Here is a 12178-nt window from a genome sequence, read left to right on the forward strand (position 1 = left end):
TTTCAAATTGTTGATGGCATTCACGGAGGTGCTAATATCTTTTTTTTCTTTCTTTTTTTTTTTTTTTACTGTTCCATTGCTACAAACATCTTTGCCCAGTTAAAGATTTCAGCAAAAGGGTTTCTTAATTAAATATTGCCTGATGCCAGATTACCTCTCAGAAGGCAGTGGTGGATTCCATTAAAGGCTGAACTTTACTCCCACAGCTAACAACTGATTAATGTGTTAATTAGGAACCCTGTCCCCCTCCCCCAGTTGCCTGAGTTTTCTCTTAAGCCCAGAAGAACCTGTATATTGTGCCCATGTGGGTAACCTCATGGCATACTTTGGCCTTGACTTTGACGTTTATATAAAAATAAAGGCTCAGTTGCCAACATGAATAGCTTTCTCTCTTTCCGGGGAAATACAAGATGGAAAGAGTTATAAGAACCACAAGTCGTGCCTTTCGGCTTTCTTATATCAGGAGCAAGTGATATATCTGCTGAGGCAGTGTCTTTGGAGCAGTTGAGCGGTGTAGGTTGCCACACATTTATTTCACAGGAAAGGAGTGAATCCATCAGGCCACTGAGCTTATAAGTACTACTCTGGCAGTCAGCCACCCAAATATAAATACTCTAAATGGACTAAAGGAAATGTTCATTCTGTTGTTTAGAGTTGGACCCATCCCAGGAAGGTAAATTTAATCTTTTTGAGGACTGCTGTTATAGGGTTGAATGGAATACACATTTGTTTATCTCCTTTGTGATCTTTTTGTCTTCCTGGTGATACATTATGTATTTGTGATACGAAGCATTTCAGCTGTCTCACTCAATGGCATTGCATTTGCTGGTTGTTGGGTCCCCAGATTGGCATCGTTAAACAGCTTCAGCCTCTGTCCAATCTGGGACCTGTTAGTGAGAGAAGTGGAACCAAAGAGGCCAGATTCCAACAGAAACAAAGCTGGGGTGAAATTAGGGGGAAATCATTCCAGAGCTCAGCGCGTAAATCCCTGCACTTCTTAATCTTTATCTTTTAAAGTATCTGAAGGAATTTTGGTACTTCTTGGCATAATGAGGAAAAAATAATTCCTCAAAAAGTTAAAAAGTGAAATAAAATGTAAAGCTGTCAGTGAAAGAAGGAAAGAATAACCCGCCACACCACAATTCAGAAAACCAGAGTTTATGAGACACATGTTGTGTTTTCCTGGATATGCAAATGTTGTTTTATTAAAGAGAGAGGGATATGGTATATACTTTCATCTGACTACCACATCTTAAGTAATCAGTTCAGGCTCTTATGATGAAATCTTTAATTACTAGAAGTGTGTCATTAGTTAGATGTAGAATGAATGATAGTACCGTGTTTTATTGCCTCACATGATATAGCCATTTGTGCCATAAGTTCATTGACCTCATCTTAACTGATGAGTCCTGTAAGACAGACTTGATTCATTATTTCTTAAGTGACAGTTTTTCCTCTAATAATTTTTTGCTTCATCAGAAAGATTGCTTTTCTGTATTTTTAGATCAGTATTCTGAATTGAAATTTAATAAGGCAAGGACACACACACACTCTCTCTCTCTCTCTCTCTCTCTGTTTCTCTGTCTCTCTCTCTCTCACGTTACCCAAAACAAGATAGTCATGAACTGTCACACTACTACTTGAACACTTTGGGATGCTGCTGAAAATCAAGCAGCTAACCGTAGGCCTTTGCTTTGATGGGAAAGTTTGATGAAATAGGATTTTGCTTCTAACTTTGATGTCTGTAATTCTTTTTATGTCAAAATAGATGAGATATGGTGGAGAATTCTCATTTGACAATTGGGATAGATCTATGAGCATTCCTTATTCATCATTGGATTACTGAAAGTGAAGGAAGGGAAGGGAGAACATATAAATTATATTTAGATTATTATTATTTTTTACTCCATTTGAAAATATTTATTTGGCTTGAGGAAACAGGAATCCTTTGGAGGCAAATAATTCAATCTGGCAATTTAAAAACCAATTAAGGATTTCAGAAAACTCTTCTCCCTTATGGCTAAAAAATAAGATCCAAAAAAATATGCCAGAAAATGGGTATATTATTTTAATTAGTTTAATTCATTGATAATTTTTTTTAGTCAATGATTAAAGAAGCTATTTTTGATCCTTCACTTCAAGCTTGTAAATTTGCACTTCAGGCTTTCTATGGATGCCTAATATTGAAACAGAAGCAGGTGGTTTTATTTCATAGTGGAATTTAAGTGCCACATCATTATACATTAATTTTATTTAAATGATCAGGTTTATAAAACAGTAACTTATATGCATCATCTTTCTAATACTTGTTTTCTTAACCTTTATCTAGATGAAAAATTTGAGGGTCTGATGGATTCTGTGGGTCTCTTCTCATCAGAGACAATTCTGCACTTTTTTGTAAACTGGGCATCTCAATTATGATAAAAACTTCCCTTAATTCAGGAGGAACATGAAACACTATAGTGAAACACAGGAGTATATTAGCATTGAAATTTTTTTTTTACCACTTTAATAACTGCAACAGTTTTGATAGCTAAATTGAAAGAATGCCTTTCTAATCATCAAAGGTAACTCAGCAGTTTTCTCATTCTCCAAAATTTTTTGCAAGAAGTAGTTTGAAAGGGCAATTTGATGAGACTAAACAAAACACGGATGTGTGCCAACATGTTGTTCAATCTCACACCATCAAGTTTATTACCTGCAAATATCAGTGGAAAAAAAGCGAGAAGGAAAAGAGTGGATTTATACATACAGACCCACATCTGCCACGTGCGTGTTCGCCCATGATCACATACCAGCATGCCACCACTGTTTACAATCAAGGAAAGCTGAGAGTTAAATGAGATGAGTATTCAAATGCCCAGCATATGTTGTTTTTGCATTGTTTATGTGACCAATCATTATTAAAATTTATCATCTCTTAATTATATCAGTTTATGATAGTTTTTTAAAAAAACCAACACGCACCAACAACAGAACAACAGACAGCCTCTTCAACAAAAACAGGGTCTCATTTAGAACAATATTGGAACCAGTGCATTATTGGGGGAGACACTCAAATTCAATAGACTCACCATTGCACTGTTTCACAATTCTTTCTTTACTGCTACATATGGCTTGAGTGCTGAGAAAATGCCCCCCCCCCACCCAAAAAAAAGGAAAAAAAGAAAAAAGATTGTGTGTGTAAAACTCTGTCAAAAAAAAGTAAGGCACTGAAAGAACTATTGAAAATTTTGACATCTGTTTATCTGTTTATAGCTATGGCAAGATTACTCATATTAATTCTTGTTTAAAATGCCATATGAAGGAAAGACATTTGTGCAAACAAGAGTCATATTTGAATTGTAGATCATGTCTTCACCATCTGTGAGAGCTGATGGTGTTGCAAAATTAATGTGTTAATGAAATCACAATAATTTCTCCAAAGTAATGGGTTCTGAAGCTGAGAATGAGTATTTTTTGAACTTTGATGTCTAGTGATTTCCAATTGGGAAAAGCTCTCAGCCTTTAATTAGTTCTGCAGCCCGACTTTAAAATAAATTTGGTGATGTCTTTCTTTTGCCAGGAGTAGATTTGAAGGGGGGAAAAAGCCATAACAACTTTTGGAAAATGTTCTCTGGTGTTTGAAAAGTTGTTAAATAAGACTGCCTGCCAAGAAATGTCACCAAAAATTCTGACTACTGAGAGAGAGTGGGCAAACAGCTCAAAAAATAATTCTAGCTTGCTGCAACATCACAGGTTGGGAATAGCTAAACCTCACACAGACTTCATGATTAATTCCAAGTTTCTCCTTGGAAGCCAGACATAATGATGTTCAGCGCTTTGTGTTATTGGTTAACACAGTACACTCTTTCCAACTGCATTATCAAACATAGTCAACAGTGTAAAGTGACTTCGCATGAGGAGAATTGTAAGGGGTAATATTTCAAGCCCATTGAACTTTCTGGAGAACCTTTCCCTCCAAAACTCTTTAGGTTTGCATTTACAATGAGCCTTTCTGACAAGTGAAAATGTGTGGGCAGGTACATTGGACAGGTATATATATTCCCTTTTCTCAGAACCATCTTTAAGTCATGCTTAAAGGGGACAACACAGTTTCTTTAAGAAGAAAGAATAGGAGGTTGTGATAATTGGTATTCTGAAGGGCTCATATTTATAAAGCCAACCCATCATTTTACAAACATTTCAGAATTTTACCTTTTAGAAGGAAACAGTTCTGCCTGTTTGAGAAGTGCTGGTAAAGTTTAAAAGAACCTTATGTGAAACACGAAACGTCATCTACCCAGGTAAATTGCTTGTCTTACCTGTTGTGGTTTTTTATTACTGTGTTGTAGGTATGTGACTGGTGTAAGCACATAAGACACACAAAAGAATACCTGGATTTTGGGGACGGGGAAAGAAGGCTTCAGTTCTGCAGTGCAAAATGTCTCAATCAATACAAAATGGACATTTTCTACAAAGAGACCCAGGCCAATCTTCCAGCTGGGCTGTGCAGCACATTACACCCTCCCATGGAAAATAAAGCAGAAGGCACCGGGGTGCAGCTGCTCACTCCAGACTCTTGGAATATCCCGCTAACAGATGCTCGGAGGAAGGCCCCCTCCCCGGTGGCTACAGCTGGCCAAAGCCAGGGCCCTGGCCCGTCGGCGTCCACCACCGTCTCTCCATCTGAAACTGCCAACTGCTCTGTCACTAAAATCCCCACGCCAGTGCCCAAGTCCATCCCCATCAGCGAGACTCCAAATATCCCTCCTGTCTCCGTCCAGCCACCTGCTAGCATCGGGCCTCCCCTTGGCGTCCCGCCTCGCAGCCCTCCCATGGTGATGACGAACCGCGGCCCGGTGCCGCTGCCCATCTTCATGGAGCAGCAGATCATGCAGCAGATCCGCCCGCCCTTCATCCGCGGGCCTCCACACCATGCCTCCAACCCCAACAGCCCCCTATCCAACCCCATGCTTCCCGGCATCGGGCCCCCGCCCGGTGGCCCCAGAAACCTGGGCCCCACTTCCAGCCCCATGCACCGGCCCATGCTATCGCCCCACATCCACCCCCCGAGCACCCCCACCATGCCCGGGAACCCCCCAGGCCTGCTGCCCCCACCGCCCCCGGGCGCCCCGCTGCCGAGTCTTCCCTTCCCGCCAGTGAGCATGATGCCAAATGGCCCGATGCCGGTGCCCCAGATGATGAATTTCGGGCTGCCGTCGCTTGCCCCGCTGGTGCCGCCCCCGACCCTGCTCGTGCCGTACCCCGTGATCGTGCCCCTACCGGTGCCCATCCCCATCCCCATCCCTATCCCTCACGTCAGCGACTCCAAGCCCCCCAACGGGTTCTCCAGCAACGGGGAGAACTTCATTCCGAGCGCCCCTGGCGACTCCGCGGCGGCGGGCGGCAAGCCAAGCGGACACTCCCTGTCCCCCCGGGACTCCAAGCAGGGCTCGTCCAAGTCCGCGGACTCGCCCCCCGGCTGCTCTGGCCAGGCCTTGAGCCTGGCGCCCACGCCCGCCGAGCACGGCCGGAGCGAGGTGGTGGACCTGACGCGGCGCGCGGGCAGCCCCCCGGGCCCCCCGGGCGCGGGCGGCCAGCTCAGCTTCCCAGGCGTGCTGCAGGGCCCGCAGGACGGCGTCATCGACCTGACCGTGGGCCACCGGGCCCGGCTGCACAATGTGATCCACCGCGCGCTGCACGCGCACGTCAAGGCGGAGCGCGAGCCGGGCGCCGCGGAGCGCAGGACCTGCGGAGGCTGCAGGGACGGCCACTGCAGCCCGCCCGCCGCCGGCGACCCAGGCCCGGGCGCCCCGGCGGGCCCCGAGGCGGCCGCGGCCTGCAACGTCATCGTGAACGGCACGCGCGGCGCCGCCGCCGAGGGCGCTAAGAGCGCGGAGCCGCCTCCCGAGCAGCCGCCGCCGCCACCGCCGCCCGCGCCCCCCAAGAAGCTGCTGTCGCCTGAGGAACCGGCGGTGAGCGAGCTAGAGTCGGTCAAGGAGAACAACTGTGCTTCCAACTGCCACCTGGACGGGGAGGCGGCCAAAAAGCTGATGGGCGAGGAGGCCCTGGCGGGGGGCGACAAGTCAGACCCGAACCTTAATAACCCCGCGGACGAGGACCATGCCTATGCTCTGCGGATGCTGCCCAAGACCGGCTGCGTGATCCAGCCTGTGCCAAAACCCGCGGAGAAGGCTGCCATGGCGCCGTGCATCATCTCCTCGCCCATGCTCAGCGCCGGGCCCGAGGACCTGGAGCCGCCGCTCAAAAGGAGGTGCCTCCGAATTAGAAATCAGAATAAGTAAAAGGTTTGTATGTCCGCCGGGCGCTCCTCCGCACCAGCCAGTGCACCTCTCCTTACTTCTGACAAGGCAGAGGCGAGAGTTGTAATTATAGTCATGATTTTACCGTGTGTGTTTTATATTGCACCCGGTGTGGTCACGCTATCAACATTCTGAGCCAGCAGCTCTGATGCTGAGTTATTCAGTAGCATCATTCCCATTTTACAGCCGAGGAAACTGAGCCACAGCGTGTGAGTGCCAAGCCCCGGGTCACTTACTTGAGGGGAGAGCTCAGTGTCCAACCTGTCATGAAATACTGTCTCTCCAATTACACTTTATTATCATGCTCATCTCCGTACATCACCCTATTGGAGAAGAGGAGGATGGGGGGGAGGGAGAAGAGATTAACTTGGGACACCTAAATGTGTGATCATGAGGTTGCAGGGCAGTGGTGAAATGTCCAGTGAACCCATGAGCTGGGCCACCTACTAAATAGAGCTGGTTGCCTCATTGGCAGAATGTCACCAAATTTTCTTGATAAGGACGGGATTCCATTTGTAAAGTGAGAATGAAACCTAACTCTTACATGCATATGTCAACTGAACCCAGGCCACTGAGTCCTATTTGCCTGGCAGGGTGTCTTTCCTGTTCATGGGGTCTCCTTCCTGCAGTTTGGCACCAAGCAGCATCCCTCAGGGTAGGCCTCAAGCATCACTGACCAGCTTTGCTCTCTCCCCCTTTTGGGGCCCAGCGGCTCAGCTAATGAGTTGCTCACCTTTGCAGGTAATGGGAGGCTTCGATAGGGAAGAGGGTGGCATTGCTAAAGTGAGTGACACTGCACATCTCTGAGCTCATAGACAGACTCCTGCCTAATGCCAAGTGAGCCGCCGAGAGTGAGTTAAATTTTTCAGTATTGGGAAGGGGAACTAACATGAGTGCCTGTCATAGGCAGAGGTGGCCTCATTTGCTCCTCCTGCCAATCCTGGTGGAATAGGCATCATCTGTATCTCACCAAGGAGGCAGATGAAGCTTAGATACTGTGCCCGAAGCAGAGCTGGTACGTGGGGAAGCAGTATTCAACTCAGGCCTGTCGGACACAGCCCAAGCTCTCCCCTCTATCCAAGCGGGCATCAAACAGGCCAAAATTCAGTTGAGTTTATCAACTTCTTATGGAGAGGAAGAGGAGAGATGAGCATTTGTTGAGCACCTAACTTGTACACTGCCCTTTCCAGGGACTAGGGACATACAAAGGCAAATATGATGGCGTGCCTCCATCTGGTGGGAGTGCAAACTCCAGAAGGAAGGAAGCGGGGGCCAGGAGAGTGGATCTCGTAAGATGAATAATTGCTCACATTTGTATGCAGGCTGTCTTCTAAGTGTTTTTCAGTAGTATTTATTTGGATCTGGATCCATAGGACAATTATCGTCTTCATTTTATTGATGAGGAAATCAAGACAGAGACATTAAAGTAACTTGCCCAAGATTTTACCAAATTAGCAGAGTTGAGATGCAAATCCAGGCTGTCTGACTCCAGAGCTGCATTTTTTTAAAAACCACTATAGGAGAATAGGCTAATTAGTTTCTTTGTTACCCTACATACTAAAATTGTTTTACCCACCTCAGTGGGTAAAACAACCCTCAGTTGTCGTAGGGGAAAGTTTCTTAAAAAACAAAAATTGAGTCTACCTCCTAACTTCTCTAAGTGTTCAGACAGTTGAATTCTTGTTTCTGCAGCACCAACAAGCCTACATTACCAACTCATTACTCCACAGTGGGAAATACAAACGTGGAGCACAGCACTTGCTGTGGTATGTCCAGTCCCTGGTCTCTAAGTTGGGCCCCTAGCATAGCCAGGAGATTGCTTGGGAAGCACAGACCAGAGCAAGGAGACTTGTCGGTTGTGGAAGAAAGGTTTCTCAGCCACCATCGTTCGAGGTTTCCTTTTCCTCTGATGGCTTTGCCAGTAGAGGAAGAATACTAAAAATGAGTTCACCATTCCTTCTTGATTTTACATCTACAAGTTCTGCTGCCTGAAGACAGATGGCCTCAGCCTTCTCACAGTCACCTCAATTGAAAATGCCCCTGATTTCTTCACGAGAGTAATTTAATCTAGTTGACAAAGCTGTGAGTAATGGGAAGGTGTGTGACAAAAAAAGTGACGGCCTTCAGAAAGTCAGAAAGCATTGAGAATTGTCACTTTAAACACATTCTAATATCACTCATTCAGGTGAAGCTGAAAGAAGAATGGGAGGGTGAGAGATTTTACTATTATACCATCACTGGAGTGAGAAGTGACCAGGTCAAGAATAGTGACGCTAACATATGAGTAGCATGGGACCAAAATAACATAAAAACATAAAGTATACGATGGCTATTTGGATGATATATGTTTCTGAATAAAGAATCAGTCTTGTATGTGGACCAGAATCATTAAAAATATTGACCTGGCTCCAGCCAATTTCAGAAGATGTGGTGATGAAATTGCCCACTACCTCTTGAGATTGAAGAGTTCTTTCAATGATGGGTCCCCCAAGAAATTACAGCTTTTCTTTAAAATCAGAAATACTCAGGCTTTGTCAGCTATGAAAGGGTGACAAGGCAAGTGATTTAAGATGGGGGAAAAACCACCTTTCCTTCACTAAATCACATTTCCTATTGCCCTCAGAAGTTCCGTGTCACCTCACAGCACAGTCTCAACCTGCCACAATTTACTCACATTCTCTGGCCCTTCCTGGTTTGTTTTATTTGTTTGTTTATTTATTTAGTTGTGTATTATTATTTTTTGAGACAGAGTTCAGCTCTGTCACCCAGGCTGGAGTGCAGTGGTGCGACCTTGGCTCACTGCAACCTCCGCCGCCTGGGTTCAAGTGATTCTCCTGCCTCAGCCTCCTGAGTAGCTGGGACTATAGCCACGCGCCACGATGCCTAGCTAATCTTTGTATTTTTAGTAGAGACAGGGTTTTGCCACGTTGGCCAGGCTGGTCTCGAACTCCTGACCTCAGGTGATCCACCTACCTCGGCTTCCCAAAGTGCTGGGATTACAGGTGTGAGCCAACGCGCTCAGGCCCCTTCCTGTTTTTTTGTGCACATGTGGTGCTGTTTTTCTTCTTTGCCTTCAGAAACCCAGACCGTTCATATGGTTGGGGAAATTGGAAATGTATCCACTAAATAAAGGACCATATGGCTTTTGTGCCCTGATGCTGAACACTGGTGACAAGTTAAAGCCAAAGTGGAAAGCGTTACAAACCAAAAGCAAAACTCAGGCTGAGATGTGGTGGGTGAGGTGCAGGTGAATGATTTCTCCCTGTGCTTATTGGTGATTCATTATATATTGTTTCTCATATATATTCATTATATATTATATAGGATAATCTGTCAATAACTTCGGTCAGCATCTTCATTCTTCTCACTATGTCTGCCTTTTTCATACTGTAGTACTATTTTATTATTTTTATTTTATTTTACTTATTATTTTTTTGAGACAGAGTCTTGCTCTGTTGCCCAGGCTGGAGTGCAGTGGTGCAATCTGGGCTCACTGCAACCTCCGCCTCCTAGGTTGAAGCAATTCTCCTGCCTCAGCCTCCTGAGTAGCTGGGATTACAGGCACATGCCACCATGCCCAGCTAATTTTTTATATTTTTGGTAGAGATGGGGTTTCACCATGTTAGCTAGGCTGGTCTCAAACTCCTGACCTGAAGTGATCTGCCCACCTTGGTCTCCCGAAGTGCTGGGATTACAGGCGTGAGCCACCGCGCCCGGTCTGTAGTACTGTTTTAAAAAATCATTTAAAATAGATCAAAAGCAGACCAAAGTATCTAGAAATTAGCAACCGAGGCAGCTACAGTTGTCTTCAAGGAAGTCTTATTTGCTAGTTCTTTGTAAATTACAGGTTTTTTTTCCCCATTTGGAAATTATTCTGTTCCTGGTTACCTGCCTTTATGCATTCTTGTGTGTTGATATGATTACAAATGATTTCAGTGGACAGCTATTTTCCCCAGATGCAGAACTAATTAAGTTTAGTTGAAGATTTTAAAAGGTTGTAAACTTCCTTTGATCTTCAACTTTTAAGACTCCAAATACCAGTTCTGCAGCTTCTGTAAGCTGGAAAAGATATCCCCCCAAATAATAAGGAAAACAATGTATAAACATTTTCCAAACTATTCTATCCACAAAGAATTCCATTTATAAATGGAATACTCCCTTCTTTGCCTTTGCCTAGGAGCTTGGGGGATAGCTGTTTGTATTTGTACATTTTCTGAATTTCTACAGTTTACACTTGTTTATGGTACATTGGGGAGTTCAGAGTAACCATTTGCAAATGTTTGAAGATATTCAAAAGAAAATATTCCCCCTCCTCAGTTTTCCAGGGAAATGACATAGACTCTTTAAGTAAAATAATCAATGGAAAAAATGTGTACAAGGAGTAACCCTTTCATCATCACTTTTTCCATTCTCAAGGAGCAACAGGTCCATACAACTTTCCACCTTTGTGGCTCCCAAATTTCTAAGTTTGAAAAACCAGAAAGAAAATATGAGACCCTTTTTCCTGGTCCCAATTCCATGATACTACTCCAGGCTCAGCAGGGGGGACTTGACTTCTTATTTTCTCAGGGAAAGCTGGAGGAGGCACCTGTAGTTTGGCTTTTTGGAGTTTAATTATTAGTCTGGTCACGGAGCCACAGTCCTAGAAACAACTGTTCCAAGGCAAGGAGTTTGCTTCATTGGGGAAGCCAAAAGGGTGGAGGTCACAAATAAGTTTTTTGCCAATTTAGTTTCTCAAACTGAGAAGTTCAAGAGAGGAGGCTGTCTGGGAGGAGGTTGGGAAGTCAGTCCATACATTCGAAACAATACTGTAGGTGCCTACTTTTAAAACAAGGAAAAGAAGGAAAACTGAGAGTGACAAGAGGAAATCAGTATGAATGGGATGTGCTCGGATCCTGTGTCAGACTTGTGCTATCTAATGGTCCAGTACTTGACTATTTGGGAATATTAATTGGTGACAATCCCTAAGTTAAGTGTTAGCTTGTCTGTTAAGATGCACTTGGCACATATAGTTCTAGGTAGAGGTACTTCAAAGAGCCAGAAAGAAGACACCAGGTCTGTGTCATGGACACATGTGACTGGGAGGACCTGGGAGTGTGCTTCCTGTGATCATTTCAGACTTGTAGAGGAAAGTTTTCTGGAATGAATGGTGTCAAGATTGGCCTGAGATATGTCCCATTCAATGCTGCTGGGACCATGTTAACCCTTATGACCAGGGACTTGGAGGGAAGGTTTTAATGTACAAGCATCCACCTTTTATATATGATGTCAATCAGGTTATGACGGAATATGAAATGACATCTGTGGCTGGATATTTATTACTTTCAGATGTACCCATAACCTTCCATCTTCAGCAGGACTGGGACTAGAGTGAAGCAAAAGAAGGGCTTAGGGCAGAGACTTTGAGGAGGCATCCACTCAGGGTCATGCTAGTGCAGCACTGGTCCTGGCTCTGTCTCCAGATCCATATGGCAGCTCCCTAAAGCTGGTCTCCTGGCCCCCTGGACTCGTCCATGGATGGCCTTCAGCAACTCCCCCTGAAATTTCATGGAAAGTTTTATGTGCCTATGCACAGAGGCATTTTCATGGGAGAAGAGGTCCATAGATTTTGGCTCCAGAAAAAGTATGCTCTATATCTCTGAAGGATTATCTTATCTTATTATGGAGCAATATCTGAGTTGAAATTTTTCTTGTTTCTCTGAGGAAGCTGAATTAATGGAAAGTTTCTCTTAAAACTTAGAATATGTTGTTTGGCAATTTCTGCTGTGGAGCTAATATTGCAGAATCAAAGTTGGAGCTACATCATGTAGCACTTGCCTCAATAAGATTGCCTTAGTGACACAATGCAAAAGGTTATAGACTTTTCTTCAAGT

The 12178-nt window shown here is 44.6% G+C and overlaps 1 protein-coding gene across 3 annotated transcripts in view; it reads left to right on the plus strand.

Moving 5' to 3' along the window:
* The window catches only part of SOBP (sine oculis binding protein homolog), a 145486-nt gene extending 139199 nt beyond the window's left edge, over positions 1–6287 (plus strand). For all 3 annotated transcript variants that reach the window (XM_063666487.1, XM_063666486.1, XM_054491551.2), the window contains one exon: positions 4335–6287. In XM_063666487.1, coding sequence (XP_063522557.1) covers positions 4335–6287 — 1953 coding nt within the window. The remainder of the gene's footprint in view (positions 1–4334) is intronic.
* Positions 6288–12178: the final 5891 nt, after the last annotated feature.

This window comes from Pongo pygmaeus, chromosome 5 (assembly GCF_028885625.2).
Source record: "Pongo pygmaeus isolate AG05252 chromosome 5, NHGRI_mPonPyg2-v2.0_pri, whole genome shotgun sequence".
NCBI classification, from domain to species: Eukaryota; Metazoa; Chordata; class Mammalia; order Primates; family Hominidae; genus Pongo; species Pongo pygmaeus.